Raw genomic sequence first — 21915 nt, forward strand, 5'->3', positions numbered from 1 at the left:
CAGAGGTCAGAGGAGAAAAGGCATACTGGTTTGAGATGATAGAAAGGCAACAGTAACTCAAATAACCACTTGTTACAACCAAGATATGTAGAATATCTCTAAACGCACAACACGTTGAACTTTGAAGCAGATAGGCTACAGCAACAGAAGACCACAACGGGTGCCATTCCTGTCAGCTAAGAACAGAAAACTTAGGCTACAATTCGCACAAGCTCACCAAACTTGCACAATAGAAGATTGGAAAAACATTGCCTGGTGTGATGAGTTTCGATTTCAGCTGTGACATTTAGATGGTAGGGTCAGAATTTGGTGTAAACAACAGGAAAGCATGGATCCATCCTGCCTTGTATCAATGGGTCAGGCTGGTGGTGGTGTAATGGTGTGGGGGATATTTTCTTGTCACATTTTGGGCCCCTTAGTACCAATTGAGCATTGTTTAAACACCACAGCATACCTGAGTATTATTGCTTATCATATCCATCCCTTTATGACTACAGTGTACCCATCTTCTGATGGCTACTTCCAGCAGAATAATACACCATATCATAAAGCTCAAATCATCTCAAACTGGTTTCTTGAACTTGACATTGAGTTCACTGTACTCCAATGGCATCTAAAGTCACCAGATCTCAATCCAATAGAGCACCTTTGGGATGTGGTGGAATGGGAGATTTGCATCATGGATGTGCAGCCGACAAATCTGCAGCAAATGCGTGATGCTATCATGTCAATATGGATCAAAATCTCTGAGGAATGTTTCCAACACCTTGTTGGATGTATGCCATGAAGTGGCTGGTGAGTGTATGTGTGTTTTTATATATATATATATATATATATATATATATATATATATATATATATATATATATGTGTGTGTGTGTGTGTATATATATAAAAGTAGCTTTGCTTTGTTTTGTCAGGAGTTCGGAAAGTATATTTTTACTGTATTTTTTTCTTTATCTTTTTTTTTTTATCTTTATACATTACTTTTAATTTACTTAATGTATTTTAAAATTATCTGAAGGCCTGACATGTAGTAAAAAAAATCCTTATTTTCTTTTAAAAATAATTGATTTGAATGATGCTACATAAGAATAATATGTAGTGGTAGTTACAATAAAAGGATATGAAATCCAACATGATTCAGATAAAACATACCATTTTCAACAACTTTCTAATTTACTTTTACTACCAGATTTGTTGGAAGTAAATTGGAAACTATTTAAAATTGTATGTTCTATCTGAATTATGAAAGAAAAAAAAATGTGTTTAAAGTGATGGTAAATTTCAGACTATAAGAATGTTGCAATGAAAATATATATTAGTTTGCAAGTAAAACCACATTTATTTTTTAAAAGTGCATATATATTTTATAATAAAAGATTGATTATCCTAATTGGTAGTGTCTGTTCCTCTGCCCCCCCCCCCCCCCCCCCTCATTTCCTCTTTTGGCTGGGCTGTAATGTATAGAGTATAAGCTTTCTAAGGGCTTTAAAGGGGCTGGACTTCATGATTGTCACACACATTAATTGGATGTTCACTGGAATTGTCCAAAAAAAAAAAAGTTCATCCAAGTAGAAGTATTACTATAGGCACTAATTTAACCCTTTCACATATTTATTAAAAACAAAAAGGTACACATAAACTTTTTTAATGGCAAAGATTAAATATATGGCGTTTAATTAGTTAAGGTTTACCACCACTTTAATGTTTGTTTAAATGAACATTAAAGTATATGTTTTAAAATGTACCGTCATATACACAGAGAAATACATTACATAAACATCACAAGGCCAAAGCATGACTGAAATAGGGTCCAAAGTGCACTGTGCAGTATGTCAGTAAGCCTGGGAGAATAGTATCCCGTTCTTTTTCACTCTGTACATGGAAAGAACTAAGAATGGGTCAGCGAAGGGGAGCTAAAAAGGAGAATTCTGCTCCTGACAAATACCCCTTTATAGCTAAGTTAATTTCTGATGAGTATTGCTATATTGTGAGCATTTTTTAAAGAACATAAAAACTTACACTGAGTGACAGAAAATATTGTTACTAAATGCTAACAAATTACTAAATTCAATGATATCATTCATTATATGTTTAGAACTGAAAAGGATGTACAGTTCCCAGAACTAATCTATATGTTGCTGTATTATATATATATATATATATCTATATATATATATTACAGGCAGGGAGTAAAAAAGTACAATAATTAAATTGACTTAATTCAAAAAGTACAGAACTTAAATATCTTACTATATCTTCTATAATTGTATTATTCACGTAACACTTTTACTCTGCAGGGCGCTCAAAACACATTTAGCATGTGGTTTAAGGTGTACTTGGCAACAGCTGATAACTGAAATACGCTTTTATTACCTAATTTAATCTACTTATTTTGCTAAAGTTGAAATGATGAAACACACTGTGTGGAGTAGAACTTGCAATCCTGGGGTTTAAACAGGTACTGTAGTTGATCAGTTAACCAGTTGACCCATCTATATGATGTAGCTTAGTTCTCTTTTGTATTCACCTTGTGCCTTGTGTTATCTTAGCTTTCCTACAATTATAATTACCAGATGTGATGACTGCAAAGCATTAGGCAAAAAAGAAAAATACTAGAAAGAAATTTCTGCAAAAAAAAAATATAAATATTTGAGACATGACAGAATTCAGAATCTTCACATATTTATGGAAGCTGATTGTTGAACATAAAAGGGATACTGAACCCAAATGTTTTCTTTCATGATTCAGATAAAGCATGTCATTTTAAACAACTTTCTAATTTACCCATCTTTGGTTCAGCACCTGGGTAGCACTTGCTGATTGGTGGCTACATTTAGTCACCAATCAGCAAGCGCTACCCAGGTGCTGAACCAAAGATAGACCGGATCCTAAGCTTACATTCCTGATTTTTCAAATAAAGATGCCAAGAGAACGAAGAAAAATTGATAATGGGAGTAAATTAGAAAGTTACTTAAAATTTCACGCTCTATCTGAATCATGAAAGAAAAAAATGTGGGTTCAGTGTCCCTTTACGGTCTGATTCTAAAATATTTGCTGGCCTAGAGTGCTTTTCCAATCTAACATTTGCAAGGGCAGCCCTCATGGAATACTATAACAAAAAAGGGATGTCCCTGAGAGTGGCCAGCTGTCCCCTATAGAAATAATGAGAGACTTCTGCTATGTAAAAGTTTTTAATGGAGAACGAAACACACAGGGAGAACCTGGAATATTTTTAAACAAAATAATATTATACCTAATACAAATTACTCTATTTTCAGTGCACTGTACCTTGCAATCTCTATTTTCATATGCATAGATTTTCCTTTCAGAGTTATCTGTGTATTGGGTATTTTAATTAAAGCTCACCACTTTTGTGAGAAACAATAGTGATAACAGTAGGGCAAAAATGTTTACAGAATTACCCTGGTATTTGAGAGAAAATTTCATATACACCCATCGAACTTCCATGGTATTTTGTACTTATTTTGTACATTTTTTTCCTGTGTATATTTGTGAGAATGGTTGAATTATTCATTTTCTATGAATTTTAAAATACAATTTCCATCTAAAGGGGAGGAGAGTCCACGGCTTTATTCATTACTTGTGGGAATTATGAACCTGGCCACCAGGAGGAGGCAAAACCACCCCAGCCAAAGGCTTAAATAACTCCCCCACTCCCCTCATCCCCCAGTCATTCTTTGCCTTTCGTTACAGGAGGTTGGCAGAGAAGTGTTGGAAGATTTGGAGCAGTCTCTTATGAAGGGTAGTACTCTTCAGAATGGGACTGGAGTTTTAAATAGTCCTGCCAGCCTCTCAGTGAGAGCATGTGTGAAAGTCAGAGTCCGGAAATGCAGGGAGAGTCTTTCTGCGAAACCATCCCGACTCATTTTAACAGCTCCATAAGTAATCAGCGTTGATGAGTTTCACTGCCTGATTCCTACACTCAAGTCCATGTCAGGAGCAACGCTACTACACTGTCACACTTGAGAGGCCGTGTTCCCGTTCCACGGCATAGATTCTAGTAAGATCGTTTCATTTTTTATACACACAATGAGAACGCAGGAAGACAGGGTTACAGTGTGATACCTTTTATCTATATAGAATCAAGGGTTAATATCCCTGGAAGGGGAATTATTGAACAGGGGGGGTTGTACATAATTTTATTTATTGTGTCATTGCTGCGATATGTGTGAGATGAAGCTCTGGCAATGGGTGGGCTTTAGGTTCATTTCCAGGAATATTTGCGCGGCTGATTTGGTGCATTTTTTTACTAGTGCAGGGGCAGTCCTGCGAGGCACTCCTTGTGACCGGGTGTGGCCTATTCGACTTCCTCTGCTTGACCGGCGGTTGCAGGAGATGAAACGGTTTCTGTAGTCAGGGTCATAGGAGGTGGTGAGTGCCCCGGCCATTGGTGTTTATAAAGGTGCCATTTTTCTATATTATATCTAGTCCGTAATAAAGGCACAAGCTATGGAGGACTCTGACGCGTTAGAGGGTACTCCCTCTTTAACAAAGTCAGGACTTGGGAATTATTATTTCAGATGATTTAAAACTTAGTAAACAATGTAGTAATGCAGCGAGTAAGGCTAGCAGAATGCTTGGATGTATTGGTAGAGGTATTTGCAGCAGAAATAGTAAGGTTCGTATGCCACTTTATAGATCATTAGTTAGGCCTCATCTTGAGTATTGTGTGCAGTTCTGGAGGCCATATCTTCAGAAGGATATTAACAAACTTGAATCTGTGCAAAGGAGGGCTACCAAAATGGTACATGGTCTAAAAAATAAAACTTACCAGGATAGGCTCAATGACCTAAATATGTATAGCTTAGAGGAGAGAAGGGAAAGAGGTGATATGATAGCAACTTTCAAGTACATTAAAGGGTTTAGTAAAACTGAGGCTGTGGGTATTTTACATAAAATGGAAAATTCAAGAACAAGGGGTCATGAGCTCAAGCTAAAGGGTAGTAGATTCAGGAGTAATTTGAGGAAGCACTTCTTTACAGAAAGAGTGATTGATTTATGGAATAAACTTCCTCAAGAGGTAGTAGCAACAAACACTGTGGGGGACTTTAAAAATGCATGGGACAAGCATAAGGCTATCCTACGAACTAAATAAGTTTATACTGTTAGGTAAGGTCGGGCAGACTTGCTGGGCCTATGGCTCTTATCTGCCGTCAATATCTATGTTTCTATGTTTCTAATACCTGTGTTTATTGTGAGGGGGTTCTGGTAGATCCGCCCTGCTCAACTATGTTCCACATGCCTTGATAAAGTTACGACATCTAGAAAAAATAGGATGTCTAGTACTACTGAACCGTCCACCTCTGAGGGTTCTCCATCCCATGAGGTGCGTTCCTTAATTTCATCTCCGATTACACATGCAGCGCCTCAGGGCACAACTTATCCTCCTGCGGGAGAAATCCGTTGGCCGCCAAATCTTGTGGATCAACTGCAAACGGCGGTGGATAAGGTGATAAGTGCTTTACCACATTCCGCTAAGCGCAAGTGTAGGGTAAAATATGGCGACCCGAAACAGGGGTCATCTACCCAAATGGATATTTTGGAAAGATTATCCACTGACGAGGACGACTCTGACTCTTCGGAGGACGTTTTTTCTGTATCGGAGTCTGTGTCATCTAAAACTCTGGCTGCGGAGGAGCCTGCCTTTAGGTTTAGGATGGAAAATTTGCGCTTTTTACTGAAGCAAGTGCTTGCTACGCTGGAAGTTCCAGAATTGAAGCTACCGGAGGAACCTTCAATTCCTAAACTTGATAAAGTATATGAGGACAGGGTAGTGCCTCAGACGTACCCGGTTCCTGTTAAGATGGCTAACATTATTAAGAATGAATGGGAGAAATTAGGTTCATCCTTTTCCCTTCTTCGTTTATGTATGTATGTATGTATTGGGTACTTGTAAAGCGCAGCTAATCACCCGTAAGGTTCTCAAGTCGTTGCTCATATTATCGACCTCGGAAGGGTGAAAGGCTGAGTGGACCTCACCAGGGATCGAACCTGCAACCCTTGGGTTGCTACAGAGCTCAACCACAGTGCCTTAGCATGCTGAGCTATCTGTCCTGGCTTTAAAAAACTGTTCCTCGTCCCATACTCTCATCTCGAGCTATGGGGGACTGTCCCTAAGATGGATGGTCTATCTCTATACTCGCAAAGCCAACAACAATTCCTCTAGAGGATAGTTCATTATTTAAATGTTTTAGCACACAGGTTTATTTTTCAGCCGGCAGCGGCGGAAGCCAGAGCTGCGACATATTGGTGTGAATCTCTGTTTGAAATGGTCAAGAGGGAGAACTCCCCTAAACGAGATTCAGGAAAGAATTAAGACCTTGAGGGTCGCTAATTCTTTTATTTGTGATGCAAATATGCAAATTAAATGCCTGAATGCAAAGGTATCCGGTTTCTCCGTACTAGCCCGCAGGGCACTGGACATGACCTCTTAGTCTAGACTGCTGTCCCTTCCCTTTTAGGGAAAGATCCTGTTACGGGAGGCAAGGGCGCTTTCCTGCTACAGGATAAGCTGGTGTCCCTTTCGCGTGGACAAGGCCCAACGCCAGCAGCCCGCCACAAAAGCGGATCAGTTCAAGGGAACTTGAAATCAGCTCAATCTAAGTCCAAGCAGAAAAAGAAGCCCTCCGAAACAAAGTCGGCATGAAGGGGCGGCCTCCGATAGGTCAACGGACCAAGTAGGGGGCAGATTATCTTTCTTCTCAGAAGTCTGGTTACAGGACATGTAGGACCCTTGGGTCCTGGAGGTTATCACCCAAGGGTACAGAATAGGGTTTAGATCTCATCTGCCCAGGGGCAGATTCCTCCTGTCAAATCTGTCTTCCAGACTGGAAAAGAGAGACGCCTTTCTAGAATGTGTGAGGGATCTCTCTTCTCTCTGAGTAATTGTACCAGTACCCCAGCAGAAAGGGTACTATTCAAACCTTTTCATGGTCCCAAAGAAGGAGGGCACGTTCCGCCCGATTCTAGATCTAAAATGTTTAAACAAATTCTGTTCCATCGTTCAAAATGGAAACGATCAGGTCTATTCTGCCCCTAGTTCAAGAGGGTCAGTTCATGATGACTATAGACTTGAAGGATGCCTACCTTCATGTGCCAATCCACAGGGATCACTTCAAGTTCCTGAGGACCAACATTTCCAGTTTGTGGCCCTTCCTTTTGGTCTGGCAACAGCCCAAGAGTCTTCACAAAGGTTTTTGCAGTATCCAGATTCAGAAGCATTGCTGTGGCTCCCTATCTGGATGACATCCTAGACCACTAGTCTCACAGAGGATCACTCGAGGGCTCTTCTTCTTTTGCTCCAATCACACGGTTGGAAGATAAACCCAGGAAAGAGTTCCCTCATTCCCAGCAACAGGGTGGAGTTCCTGGGCACGATAATAGATTCTATATCCATGAAGATATTTCTCACAGATCAACGATGCAGGAAGATTGTGTCCACCTGTCTTGCCCTTCAGTCCTCCTCCAGCCCCTCTGTGGCTCACTGTATGTAGGTGATCAGGCTCATGGGGTCCAGCATCAATTTCATTCCATTCGCCAGGTTCCATCTCAGACCTCTTCAGTTCTGCATGTTGAGACAGTGGAACGGCGATTATACAGACCTATCCCAACAGATTTCTCTGGGCGATCAGACGAGGGATTCCCTCTCTTGGTGGATCCGTCCGGAACAACAGTCCCAGGGGACATCCTTTCTGAGACCGTCCTGGGAGATTGTGACCACGGATGCGAGTCTGGCAGGATTTGGAGCTGTTTGGGGTGCCAGGATCACACAGGAAAGATGGTCTCGAGAGGAGTCTCTCCTCCCGATCAATATTCTGAAGCTCCAAGCAATCTACAATGCTCTGAAGGTGTGGCCTTTCCTGGGGTCATTCAGCTTCATCAGATTCCAGACAGACAACATTACCTCAGTGGCTTACATAAACCATCAGGGGGGACGAGAAGTTCCCTAGCGATGAGGGAGGTTTCTTGGATATTGGAATGGGCAGAGTCACAGCTGCTCGCTCTCAGCAATCCACATTCCAAGTGTGAACAACTGGGAAGCGTATTTTCTCAGCAGGCAATCCTTCCATCCGAGGGAATGATCTCTCCACCTTGAGGTGTTTGTGGAGATTTGTCACAGATGGGGGATGCTGGAGATAGATCTCATGGCGCCCAGACTCTATTGTAAGCTACCCAGATACAGGTCGCGGTCCAGGGATCCCCAGGCAGAGCTGATAAATGCCTAAGCGGTGCCTTGGAGGTTCAACCTGGCTTACATTTTTCCACCGTTGCCACTGCTACCTCGTGTAGTGGCCCGCATCAAACAGGAGCAAACTTCGGCTATTCTGATTGCTCTGTCATGGCCGCAAAGGACGTGGTTTGCGGATCTGGTGGGGATGTCATCTTCTCCTCCATGGAGGTTGCCCTTTTGCAGGGATCTGTTAGTATAGGGTCCCTTTCAACACCAAAATCTAGATTCTCTGAGGCTGACTGCATGGAGATTGAACGCCTTGGCCAAGAGAGGGTTTTCTGAGAGAGTGATTGATACTCCAGTTCAGGCCAGGAAGCCGGTCACTCGTTGCATCTATCATAAGGTGTGGAGGACTTACTTGTCCTGGTGTGAGAAGCATGGATATCCTTGGCACAAGATTAAGGTATCCAGGATTCTGTCCTTTCTCCAGGATGGGTTGGAGAAGGGGCTTGCCGCAAGTTCCTTAAAGGGACAAATTTTGGCATTATCTGTTTTGTTGCACAAGAGACTCGCTGAGCTTCCTGATATTCTGTCTTTTGTTCATGCTCTGTCTATAATCAGGCCTTCTTTTAGACAGTCCGCTCCTCCCTGGAGCTTGAATCTGGTCCTGAAGGTGTTGCAGAGGGTTCCGTTCGAACCTATGCACTCTATTGACATTAAGATTCTTTCCTGGAAGGTTCTCTTTCTGTTGGCTATTGCATCGGCATGCAGAGTCTCTGAGTTGGCGGCCTTGCAATATGAGCCTCCTTATTTGGTCTTTCACACTGATAAGGCTGTTCTTCGCACTGGTTTGGGATTTCTTCCCTAGGTTGTGTCTAACCGTAACATCAATCAGGAAATAGTTGTTCCTTCTTTGTGTCCTAACCCCTCTTCTCCTAAGGAGAGGTTACTTCATAATTTGGATGTTGTTCAGGCTTTGAAGTTTTATCTTCAGGCTATGAAGCTTTCCAGACAGTCTACATCTCTTTTTGTGGTGTATTCAGGGAAGCGCAAGGGGCAGAAAGCCTCTTCAAATTCTTTGTCCTTTTGGCTGATTATCATGATTCACTTGGCCTACGAGACAGTGGGACATAAGCCTCCTCAGAGGATCACAGCTCATTCAACTAGAGCTGTGGCTTCTTCTTGGGCCTTCAAGAATGAGGTTTCTATGGATCAGATTTTTAAGGCAGCTACCTGGTCCTCCTTACACACTTTTACAAAGTTTTATAAATTTGACGTTTTTGCTTTGGCGGAAGCAGTTTTTGGGATAAAAGTTTTGCAGACTGTGGTGCCCTCAGATTAGGGTCCACCTCATTTGCCTCCCATTTTTTTTCATTTAGTGTCCTCTAGAGCTTGGATATTGTTTCCCACAAGTAATGAATGAAGCTGTGGACTCTCCTCCCCTTTAGATGGAAAACATAAATAATGCTTACCTGATAATTTTATTTCCATCACCGTTGCTCCGGTGGGTGGACCTAAATTCAGTTTGTTCTTCTGGCACCATTTATACCCTGATGTTTCTCCTACTTTTCCTTATTCCCTCGGCAGAGTGACTGCGGGATGAGGGGAGTGGGGGAGGTATTTAAGCCTTTGGCTGGGGTGTTTTTGATCCTCCTGGTGGCCAGGTTCTTAATTACCGCAAATAATGAATGAAGCCATGGACTCTCCTCCCCACGATGTAAATAAAATTATCAGGTAAGCATAATTTATGTTTTTCATTGTGCAGCTTTATTATGTATGCATCTTCTTCCCATTTGAAAATGCAGTATATGCCCTTAGTGAAACTACCTGTTTTCAGGGTAAAAAGTGACTTTATTGAATTCCACTAGGGAAATAGAAGTACTGGTGAGTACTCTTAAAGAATTTCACCAGCCCAGAGAGCTTTAAAGAATCTGTCCCATATACTGTGTCCTTGAGGAATAAAGAGACTGTTTTCTCCAAACATTATGTTCTGTCAACATAATAGTGTAAACATTTGACAATATCTAATCTATACAGTAGTTTACCATTTACACTAGACTAGACAAAAATTTGTTTCGGATGTTTTTGAATTTCGTTTTTGGATCGATTTAGATTCAGATACATTAAAATGCATTTGTTTCGGATTCATTCGGATTCATTCAGATTCGAATAAATTCAGATGTATTTGGATATATTCAGTTCGGATTCAATTCGTAAATTCGGAAGTTCGGTATGTGTTAGGTGGGATGTGCTGTGTATTAGACTAGTATTATGTACTGTAATAGGTGTGACCCATAGCAGAGTGATATAACCTAATATACTGTACAATACTAGTGTAATTGTGATTAGTTCATGGCCATCTGAATGTAACAAATAAATCCAAACTAATTCGGATTTATTCGTTATTTTCGGTGCTACGATAATTCGAAAATTCTAATTGATCCAAAGCTCCGAATTTGACAATTTCATCAGAATTTCGATTCAGAACGAAACTAAACGCACATGTCTAATTTACACTCTTCTTGTATAGACAATAAGAAGGTATAGAAATTTGAGACAACTTTTGGTAGAAATTATTGAATTGTCTATTACACTACTTTGCAAATAATGTAACAAAAAATAGGTATCCATCATTTACGTTCAGAAAAAGGTCTCCATTTCATTTGAGACCTCAATAGTCTTTTTAAAATTTTCACTCCCAAGCAGGGAAATTTCCAATGCAATCCAGAGACAGAGGTCAAAGAAGATTTTCTATCCAACAAAATTAGTCACAGTTATGGTTTGTCTACTCAGATGTTTTTTGTAGGAGCAAGTCATCCCACTTCAAAGACTTTGGTAAGATTCCTTTGGACCTTGATATGATCAAACATAATATACTACCTCCAAATTTTCTCCAGTCCAGTTTTTTATGCAGCAGCAGTGATCAATTCAAGAAAGATATAGGACACCAGTACATCTCTCAGTTATGGGAAGATAGTACTAATTCGGAAGTACACTTTTTCAATTAATGCTTTGATTCTATACTTTAATAGTGAAACCCAGGAAACAAGATTTACTTGAACTTGAAAACTAATCTGCCATCTTAGATTTTTAAACAAACAAACATCTGTCAATTCCCTTCTTATATCAAAAGATCTAAAGCATGCCAACTGCCAAAGCCGCATTTCTTACAACCATGATGTTTCTAATGTTTGCTGTGAACTGGAATAATTACCACTTTACAGCCCTTTTTCTCATATTATGCACATGTGGTCAAACTTTACCAAGTTCCGTTTAACTTTTAATAATTGAACTTTGGAAACAAGGTTTTCTTATCTTTCACTTATTGGATGAAAACCTCAAAAGTTTCCAAAATCAAATGGTCTCAAGATCTTTTTTCTATCCAATGTTTCCAAGCTTTGGCTCATATACTCACTAGAGTCAGAAATTTTACACCTCCAACTAAAGAAGTTTCCCGTTCCTAAGTCTTCTCTTTTACAGTTGGGCAGCCAAGTTACAGAGGTTACTCCTCTGAATTGTGTTCTTAAATTACAAGATGGACAGGTGGCATGCAGCGGAAGCCAGTTTTGGGAAGTAATGTTTTATGCAGCAAGTTTAAATAAACTTTCATCTTCTAAAAATGTATTGTGTGTCTCAGTTTTGCCCACCCTTTGGACAGCACTGATTTAGTATTCATTAATTTCCAGTGAATATTGCTTTTGGGTGAGCCAAGATAAACAAAATAAAAAATAAATACTCAGCAAGCTCTACATTTTAGCTCATATACCAAGATAGTACTAACTATGCTTCCCCTATTTTTATCTTAACCAATGGATTTTCAAACCTGTCCTCAGGCCTCCCTAACAGGACAGATTTTCAGGATATCTGAACTGGAGCATAGTTAAGATGATTAGTAAATATGGTTATTAACCTGTTCACACAACAAGGTAATCCTAAAAAGCTGGCCCTGATACAGAGGCCTGAGGACAGGTTTACAGGGAGTGCAGAATTATTAGGCAAGTTGTATTTTTGAGGATTAATTTTATTATTGAACAACAACCATGTTCTCAATGAACCCAAAAAACTCATTAATATCAAAGCTGAATAGTTTTGGAAGTAGTTTTTAGTTTGTTTTTAGTTATAGCTATTTTAGGGGGATATCTGTGTGTGCAGGTGACTATTACTGTGCATAATTATTAGGCAACTTAACAAAAAACAAATATATACCCATTTCAATTATTTATTTTTACCAGTGAAACCAATATAACATCTCAACATTCACAAATATACATTTCTGACATTCAAAAACAAAACAAAAACAAATCAGTAACCAATATAGCCACCTTTCTTTGCAAGGACACTCAAAAGCCTGCCATCCATGGATTCTGTCAGTGTTTTAATCTGTTCACCATCAACATTGCGTGCAGCAGCAACCACAGCCTCCCAGACACTGTTCAGAGAGGTGTACTGTTTTCCCTCCTTGTAAATCTCACATTTGATGATGGACCACAGGTTCTCAATGGGGTTCAGATCAGGTGAACAAGGAGGCCATGTCATTAGATTTTCTTCTTTTATACCCTTTCTTGCCAGCCACGCTGTGGAGTACTTGGACGCGTGTGATGGAGCATTGTCCTGCATGAAAATCATGTTTTTCTTGAAGGATGCAGACTTCTTCCTGTACCACTGCTTGAAGAAGGTGTCTTCCAGAAACTGGCAGTAGGACTGGGAGTTGAGCTTGACTCCATCCTCAACCCGAAAAGGCCCCACAAGCTCATCTTTGATGATATCAGCCCAAACCAGTACTCCACCTCCACCTTGCTGGCGTCTGAGTCGGACTGGAGCTCTCTGCCCTTTACCAATCCAGCCACGGGCCCATCCATCTGGCCCATCAAGACTCACTCTCATTTTATCAGTCCATAAAACCTTTGAAAAATCAGTCTTGAGATATTTCTTGGCCCAGTCTTGACGTTTCAGCTTGTGTGTCTTGTTCAGTGGTGGTCGTCTTTCAGCCTTTCTTACCTTGGCCATGTCTCTGAGTATTGCACACCTTGTGCTTTTGGGCACTCCAGTGATGTTGCAGCTCTGAAATATGGCCAAACTAGTGGCAAGTGGCATCTTGGCAGCTGCACGCTTGACTTTTCTCAGTTCATGGGCAGTTATTTTGCGCCTTGGTTTTTCCACACGCTTCTTGCGACCCTGTTGACTATTTTGAATGAAACGCTTGATTGTTCGATGATCACCCTTCAGAAGCTTTGCAATTTTAAGAGTGCTGCATCCCTCTGCAAGATATCTCACTATTTTTGACTTTTCTGAGCCTGTCAAGTCCTTCTTTTGACCCATTTTGCCAAAGGAAAGGAAGTTGCCTAATAATTATGCACACCTGATATAGGGTGTTGATGTCATTAGACCACACCCCTTCTCATTACAGAGATGCACATCACCTAATATGCTTAATTGGTAGTAGGCTTTCGAGCCTATACAGCTTGGAGTAAGACACCATGCATAAAGAGGATGATGTGGTCAAAATACTAATTTGCCTAATAATTCTGCACTCCCTGTATATATGCCTTGTATCTAATATATTTTAGATACAATATTGCGTTGAATCATAATGGGAATATATAAAAATAATATTTATCAAGTACCACTAAGAATAGTCTAATTGAGCGCTAGATATATTTATTTACTGAATGTGTACTTTTTTTTTTTTCTTTTTTATAATTTTTATTGAAAAAATAAGAGAATAACATCCACAATAACAAAAGTAAAAAAGAGTCAGACAAAGACTTAAAACAAACAAAATCTCCTACAGTAGATGATATTGAAGATTAAGATTCCCACTAATTAGTATCTTTAGACAAAGAAAAAAATAAGTAAGTAGATCAATTTTAGTCATAATCTGAATATGTACTTAACGCAATACAATTTGTTCAAAGCACAAAGAGAAAAAAAAAGGGGGGGGGAATTTGTGATGTTTTCTTTCCACACAAAAGAGAAACCATAACTACACGTTGATTCAATTTTGACTATGCAAATGGAAGTAACATAATTGAGTAAGTCAAATCAAGCGGTTTTCTGAAATATATGTCTAACTCATATATAACAAGTTTCATATATAGTAAAATAATTCCGTAGTGGCTTAAGAACAAAAAACAAACCAAGTACAAAATAAAACTAAACTGAGGGGGCCATCTGTAGGCTAACAAGGACAGAGATTCAAACAGGAGTAGAGGAAGAGGGGAGAAAGGGAAAAAGGGGGGGAGGGCGAAATTGGCCATCCTCTTCTTACCCCCCTCTCTCCTCTCCCCTCCTCCTCCCCTCCCTTCCTTAACTTCTAGTTCCTCTCTCAACAGTACTTCCTTCCATTTCAAACAAGGAAGAAAAGAGTTCAGACGATATTATAATTTCTAAAGGGGTAGAGCATAAGTTTTTGGATATTGAGAGAAGACGTTTTGATTATATCTTTCCATTTTAAGATAAAGTTTTGAACACTCACATCAGATTGCATATCAACTAAATTTTGTTCTAGGGTAATATGATGATAATTTTTATCAATAAACTCCCTAAGTCTGAGTGATTTTGGGGATTTCCAATTCTTTAGGATTTGATGTTTAACTAGAAAGATTACTGTGTTAATAATATTATGATTAGTACTATTGGGTGTTTTATCAGCAAGAAAGATGACCTTAAAAATTTCAAATTCTATCCTATGACTCAGTCTACCCGACAACCAAAAAGCTACTTTCAACCAGAAAGAATTAACTTTGGGGCAAGACCAAAAATAATGTACAGTGTCAGGAAGGCCACATTTAGAACATTTTACACTTTCCACTTTCCATTTTGAGAGTATTCGCAGAGTCAAATAAGCTTTATACAGAATTTTAAGGTGTGACTCTCTCAAGATCATTGACGGAGAGGTAGATGACACCTTGGAGATACTTAGACTAATCGTATTGTTATCTATGTTTAGATGGGAAAGAACTTGCCACTTATTTGCTCGAGTTTGAATGTTCTCTTCTTTTTTTAACAGGGTCTTGTACCAAAATGAAATATGGTGGTTGCCCTGTTTGTAAATGTTTAGACATGAGTATAAAGGATGCCAATTCTCATCAAGGCTTCTATCTGTGGGAAAAAGACTCAGTAGGTAGTGTCTGGCTTGTAAGTGAAGAAGTTACGGTTCTCTAAGTACAATTCTACTTTTAGGTCCTGATAGGATTTAATTGATCTAGAATCTAAATTAATCAGCTGACGCAGAGAAATTAAACCTTTGTTCTCCCATCTTAAAAAAAACTCAGAAGAAATACCTTCAGGAAAGTTGGGGTTGGCTCTAAATGTTAAAAACCTAGAAATTGTATTGTTAATCCCCAATAGTTTCAGGTATTTATGCCAGGCCACAATTACATTACTTATACAAATCATGTCTCTAGCAAGAGCCGGATGCACTTTACTGTCAGAATGTAATAAGTTATTTAAAGAGAAGGGGCATTCTAGATTAGATTTGAGATCTCTTGGTGCAAAGTATTGGGAGTCAGTTAGCCATTCTGCAGCAAATTTAACTAAGGAAACCCAATTATAATATTTGATGTTAGGTAGCACAAGACCACCAAATTTTTTTAGTTGATAAAGTTTTTTAACGGCTACTCTTGGTATTTTCCTTTTACCTCCAAAAAAAGTTTTTAATGCAGAGTTAATATTCTGAAGATCTCTGTGCAGTATAAAGATGGAAAGATGTTGTAGTTTATACAGTAATTTAGGAAAAGCTATCATTTTAAATAAACTAATCTTACCCGAAAGTGAAAGCGGGAAGTTGGTCCAATTCTGAACAAGGGTGATAATCTTCTTGATGGTTTCTAGTATTTTTAAACTATACCAGTCTCTTGGGGATTTACTATTATTAATACCTAGATAGGTGAAACATTTCTCTGTTTCCTGGAATGTGTACTATTAAGAATAGTCACACAAATTACAACACAATAGTATTGCATCACCTGTCTGCTTCACCAAGGTCAGGTAGTCCGTTAAGCAGTGTACTTCACCGTGCCCGTTCATTACCCACCACAATTTGACTACACAGTCCTACCGTCAGAGTGTGAGTAGCACAGGACCCTCAGCCGGCCTTGTACAATCAACAGGCCCCTTGACTTGATGAGTCCAAAGTGTACCTCTCCCCTCTTTCAATCTCCTAATCACACGGAGACTCAGATAAGCATGTACAGTTTTAGATAGATAAACTGGTGTAACAACTAAAATGAAAGTTCATCATTTAACATTATGTTCACTCACATGTCCTGGAAGACGAGTCCGTGCCGGTCTCTGGGGTGGTAAGTAGTGGTCCTCAGTGTCCTCCGAGCCCAATAGCCCGCAGCTGCAAGACCCTAATGCCTGCGACCCCTCTTTCAGTACGCCATCATTGAATCCATCCGCATTCTCAATATGTCAACCGGCAATGCATCCTTTCCCTAATATATATGTTTACATATAATACCAGTTGTGTGGCAAGTATAATTTAGGCCAATCTAGTATATGGTAAGGTTTGTGCAGAACTACATTGGAATAAATATGCATGTTCATATTAGGGCAGCGAGCGCATATTAACTAGGACGTTCTCACGCAGTGCAGGTACTGCATAGAAACAAATTAGAAGTATCAAGACGAATTGCCAGAGAAGGGTGTCCAACAGCTAACTAAATAAAGTTATCTTAAAGCAGGGACAGACTAGAGTTAATTTATATTGATGAATATTAAGTCTACCTTCAATTTAGGCATGTTTGGTATATCCGAATCACAGGTGTAAGGGTAAAGTCACGTGTATTGTTTTAACCAATGAGCACTGTTAAGTTTTAGTATTTAAAGGGTGTAGATACAGGTACCCATTAGCTACGAATACGGCTACAGCAGAAACGCGTCAGCCAGAGGGTATGTGGCTACCCACACCTAAAGAAAACGTCTGTCTGGTTATATGTTGTAATCGGGTTCATCCATGTTTTTAAAGAAAAAAGAAGTTTTTGCACTTTTTTCTTACATCCGGTGCTCTCTCTTTTTTGCTTTTTGAATTCTATTAAGAATAGTCAATTGATTACTTAATTTAATATGAATGTATTATGATTACATTGCCTATAAGTATATGTATGTGGGAGGTCTTTAAATTGAGACGTATATAATGGTCTCTATATAAGCACAAGGGCACCCGTAGAAGACTATGCTAATATTACTTGGATATCCTGAAATGCATCATTGACATCATACGGCACCTCAATTGTTGATTCTTTGATTATTTTTTTAGTGAATAGTGTTTGCAGGACCCTCTTGCCTAAACACAGTGTTACTTGCTTGTTTGTTTTAATAATCATCTTTAATAAAGATAGCACTGCTTTTATGGATATAGCCAGTCTGGAGTATTTGTGTGCTTATGTACAGACTGCTATCACATTCATGTCTAATCACTAAGAATGAGGGGTCAGCTAAGGAGAGTGACCTTTATACGTGTAAAAGAAGAGTGGTCTGGTTCTGTTTGCCCCCTTTTTCAGCTAAATTAATTCCTCATGAGTAGTTTAAGCAATATTTTCTATTTTTCAAAACAATACATACAACAAAAGAACATTAAATCTAGGTAAGATTTCATCCACATGCTTTATTATCTGTATGTATTAGAAATAATTTTGACTTACACTTACAGCATAACAAGATGTTTTGTTTCCCTGTAGAAATGGATCGTTAACATCAGAGGACTTGTTTTGGAAGCTAGATGCTTTGCAGTCATTTATCCATGATCTTCATTGGCCAGAAACCGAATTTGCAAACCACCTGGAGCAGCGGCTTAAACTTATGGCAAGTGACATGATAGACGCCTGTGTTAAAAGGTTAGCTATTGGTTAATTGGTTTTCAGTAATCACAACAAAATCCTTAGTCAATGTACCAGTAAAGAGATTACAAAAAAGTCTTGTTCAGGGAATTGGTCAGGTTGTCTCATCCTTGCCAATAACTTAGTAACCTGGTATTATGTCAGGCAAACCTAAACACTATCTTCTTTAGTTGTGTGGCACTGGTTTTCAAACCTGCCCTCAGGCCTTCCTAACAGGCCACATTTTGAGGATATCTGAACTGGAGCACAGGTGAAATAATCATAGGATTAGTAAACGGTTATTTTACCTGCTCTCATCCAAGGTAATCCTGAAAACCTGGCCTGTTGGGGAGGCCTGTGGACATATTTGAAAACCAGTGTTCTATGGTAAATACTGGGACAGTGAATACCTTTAGTTAGTCACACTTTATCATTTTTAATATATGCAACATATGAAGTTCTGCTAGGAAAAATCTTAAAATGACTTGAAATAAATGCCACTTTTATGTCTGTATCTAATTATTCCTTTAATGTTAAATGTGTAGAAAATGCACGGTTCATATTTTAATAATGTGAACCATGTTCTATATGGTTCACCTTATTTTCCTCCATCACGTAGTTCTAATATGTCCCAAATAACATGCACTTACAGTTGCTAGTAAGAAGGTTGGTACACATTGGCATAAGGTAGAGTTGATAATGTGACCACGTCCAATTTGCTTAGTTCTCTTGGTATCCTTTGCGGAAGGAGCAGCACTGTACTACTGGGAGCTAGCTGAACACATCAAGTAAGCCAATGACAAGAGGTTTATATGTGCAGCTACCAATCAGCATCTAGCTCCCAGTAATGCTTTGCTGCTCCATAGCCTACCTATGTATTGTTTTTTAACAAAGGATAGCAAGGGTACAGAGAAAATTAGTTAACAGAAGAAAATTGGAAAGTTATTTAGAAATAAATTGCATGCTCTATCTTAATTTTGAAAGAAAAAATGTTGGGTTTCATATCTGTTTAAAGGGACATAATACTCATATGCTAAATCACTTGAAACTGATGCAGTATAACTGTAAAAAGCTGACAGGAAAATATCACCTGAGCATCTCTATGTAAAAAAAGGAAGATATTTTACCTCACAATCTCCTCAGCTCAGCAGAGTAAGTTCTGTGTAAAATGTTATAATTCAGCTACTGCCTAGCTGCAGGTAAAACATGAAGAAATTAACAGCAGCCAATCAGCATCAGTAATGCTGAGGTCATAAACTCTTTTACTGTGATCTCATGAGTTTTTATGGTAAAGTTCCTTAAACTGATAGGGAAATAAGATGAGAGTGCACGTAAGCTCACTCCCTTAGCTGTCCCGGGACAGACATACTGATTTGCTACTTAGAAGTCCTTTAAAAAGGGATGTGGCTCCTGAGTAACTTTTGAGGTAAAATATCTTTCTTTTTTTTACATATCCCGTGTTCGGCAAACGCTCAGGAGCTAGTGGAGGCACTTCTACTCCAGCAATGAAGTGGCGCTAGGTGACGTCACAAGCAAGGGAGCTTAGAAAAAATGTTCGGATGCACAAAAGGATCTGTTGCACAATAATGGATTTGCACATTCAAACGTTTATTATAAGCTCCCTTGTAGTATTATTACATTTACAACACTCCTTGCACACGTCACAGGTAAAAGTAATAAATAACTGTATATATATATATATATATATATATATATATATATACCTGTATGTATATATATATATATATATATATATACTGTGTGTGTGTATGTATATATATGTATATATATATATATTGTAAACAAGCTACACACATGCTCAACCCTCTGCAGCCCATTGGCTATTTATTAACCCTATTTATTACTAAATAGGGCTAATAAATAGCCAATGGGCTGCAGAGGGTTAAGCATGTGTGTAGCTTGTTTACAACATATACGTATATATATATATATATATATATATATATATATATATATATATATATATATATATATATATATATATATATTGCAGTCTGTGTCCGGTGCACTCACTATTCCCCACTCGTAATTGCCGGTGTTACACCGAGAATGGTTTCCCCTGTGTTTCTGGTTTCCCCTGCCTCTCGGCAAAAATCGGAACTCCGCCCCCTCCCTCTATTCAGCTGCTCTCAGCTCAGCCCCTGTAGCTTATCCTGCCCCATTCAGCTAATAATGAATACAAATATAAGGGCTGCAGCTCCCATCACTCACATAGCTGTAAAATGTTTGTGTGATGGTAGAAATGGTGTATCTGTGAAAGAGGGAAGGATTTATGTGGCTAATAATGAATAAAGGGCAGGACAAGTGCAAAATAAGTTATTTCATGTAAATGAATGGGGCAGGATTAGCAAATGAATGGGGCAGGTGATAGAGATATGCTTTTATATACAGTTTATAAAAACATGGCAGCCTCCACGAGCAACACATGTGTGGAGGCTGCCATGTTGTCAAGCATCTGAGCTTGCTCTGAAAAGTCCCAGATTTTCCAGCACGTGGGAAGCGCTGGGACTTACATCATCAGAGCACTCAGAGAATGCCCAGCGTCTCACTGGCAAGTATTCAGAAAACGCTCCAAGCGAGTCCCAGTTCGCTTGGAGCACTTGCCGAACGCGGCCATAGAGATGCTCAGGTGATATTTTCTAGTCAGCTTTTTACATCTATGCTGCATCACTTTCAAGTGTTTCAACATTTGGGTATCATGGCCCTTTAAGCAATGTTGATGCACATTTTTATTTAGTTAAACACTTTCTTACTAACGAAGAACATTTGTTTACTAGGAAATTGGTCTGAATATTATTATCAATATATGCTAAAAAAAAATTAAATGCAAGCCTTAAAGGGACATTAAACACTTTCAGATGGTAATATAGAATAATAAATTGTAAATGCATCATTATATCTAGCATTTATTTAGTGTTCCTTTAAATGTGTAATGTGGAAAAAAATGTGTTATTTAAAATGGATAACCTATGAATAACCTAAATTCTATTTATTCTCTCTATAGATGTATTATTGTTCTGCGCCTCTTTTCATAAATGCTTTAAAATGAATATATATATATATATATATATATATATATATATATATATATATATATATATATATATATATATATATAGAGAGAGAGAGAGAGAGAGAGAGAGAGAGAGAGAGAGAGAGAGAGAGAGAGAGAGAGAGAGAGAGAGAGAGAGAGAGAGAGAGAGAGAGAGAGAGAGAGAGAGAGAGAGAGAGAGAGAGAGAGAGAGAGAGAGACAGAGAGAGCGAGCATAGATAGTTCTTGTCTATTGGTACCAAATGTGATGAGCTTAAATTTATTTTAAAAAAAAGTAATTATATATATATATATTCCCCAGGAAATTAGAAGCTTCTATCCCTCAAAGACAAGTTCAGAAAATCTTGTAATACAGATAAGAGAAACAAAGCTGATATAAAAACACAATAAATATCTGATCAACTCAGCTGATGTGTGTGAGCAACTTATCAAAGGGGAAAGTCCTCTACAGCAGTGATTTTCAACCTTTTTTTTTGCCGTGGCACACTTTTTTACTTTAAAAAATCCTGCGGCACACCACCATCCCAAAATTTTACAAAATCACACATTGTAGCCAAATACAGCATATACAGTATATATATATATATTGTTGCGGTGTGTAGAGCCGGCACTAGACACGTGTTGTGGTGGGTGGGGGTCCTTCCAAGTATGAACACGGGTCGGGGAAGCGAGCTGCCGCTGCGCTGTTACCTTTAGTCATCATCTCACTCAAAATAAAAAAAATGGCCCAGAATAAAAAACAAGCAAAATTTTAAAAATGTCACACTGTTGTTAGTCTGCCGCGGCACACCTGAGGATCTCTCACGGCACACTAGTTTGCCACG

General features: G+C 38.8%; 1 protein-coding gene across 3 annotated transcripts in view; it reads left to right on the top strand.

The window, feature by feature from the left end:
* Positions 1-21915, top strand: part of CADPS2 (calcium dependent secretion activator 2) — a 1413577-nt gene that overhangs the window by 1115288 nt on the left and 276374 nt on the right. For all 3 annotated transcript variants that reach the window (XM_053716670.1, XM_053716668.1, XM_053716669.1), the window contains one exon: positions 17881-18036. In XM_053716670.1, coding sequence (XP_053572645.1) covers positions 17881-18036 — 156 coding nt within the window. The remainder of the gene's footprint in view (positions 1-17880; positions 18037-21915) is intronic.

Source organism: Bombina bombina, chromosome 6 (assembly GCF_027579735.1).
Source record: "Bombina bombina isolate aBomBom1 chromosome 6, aBomBom1.pri, whole genome shotgun sequence".
NCBI lineage: Eukaryota > Metazoa > Chordata > Amphibia > Anura > Bombinatoridae > Bombina > Bombina bombina.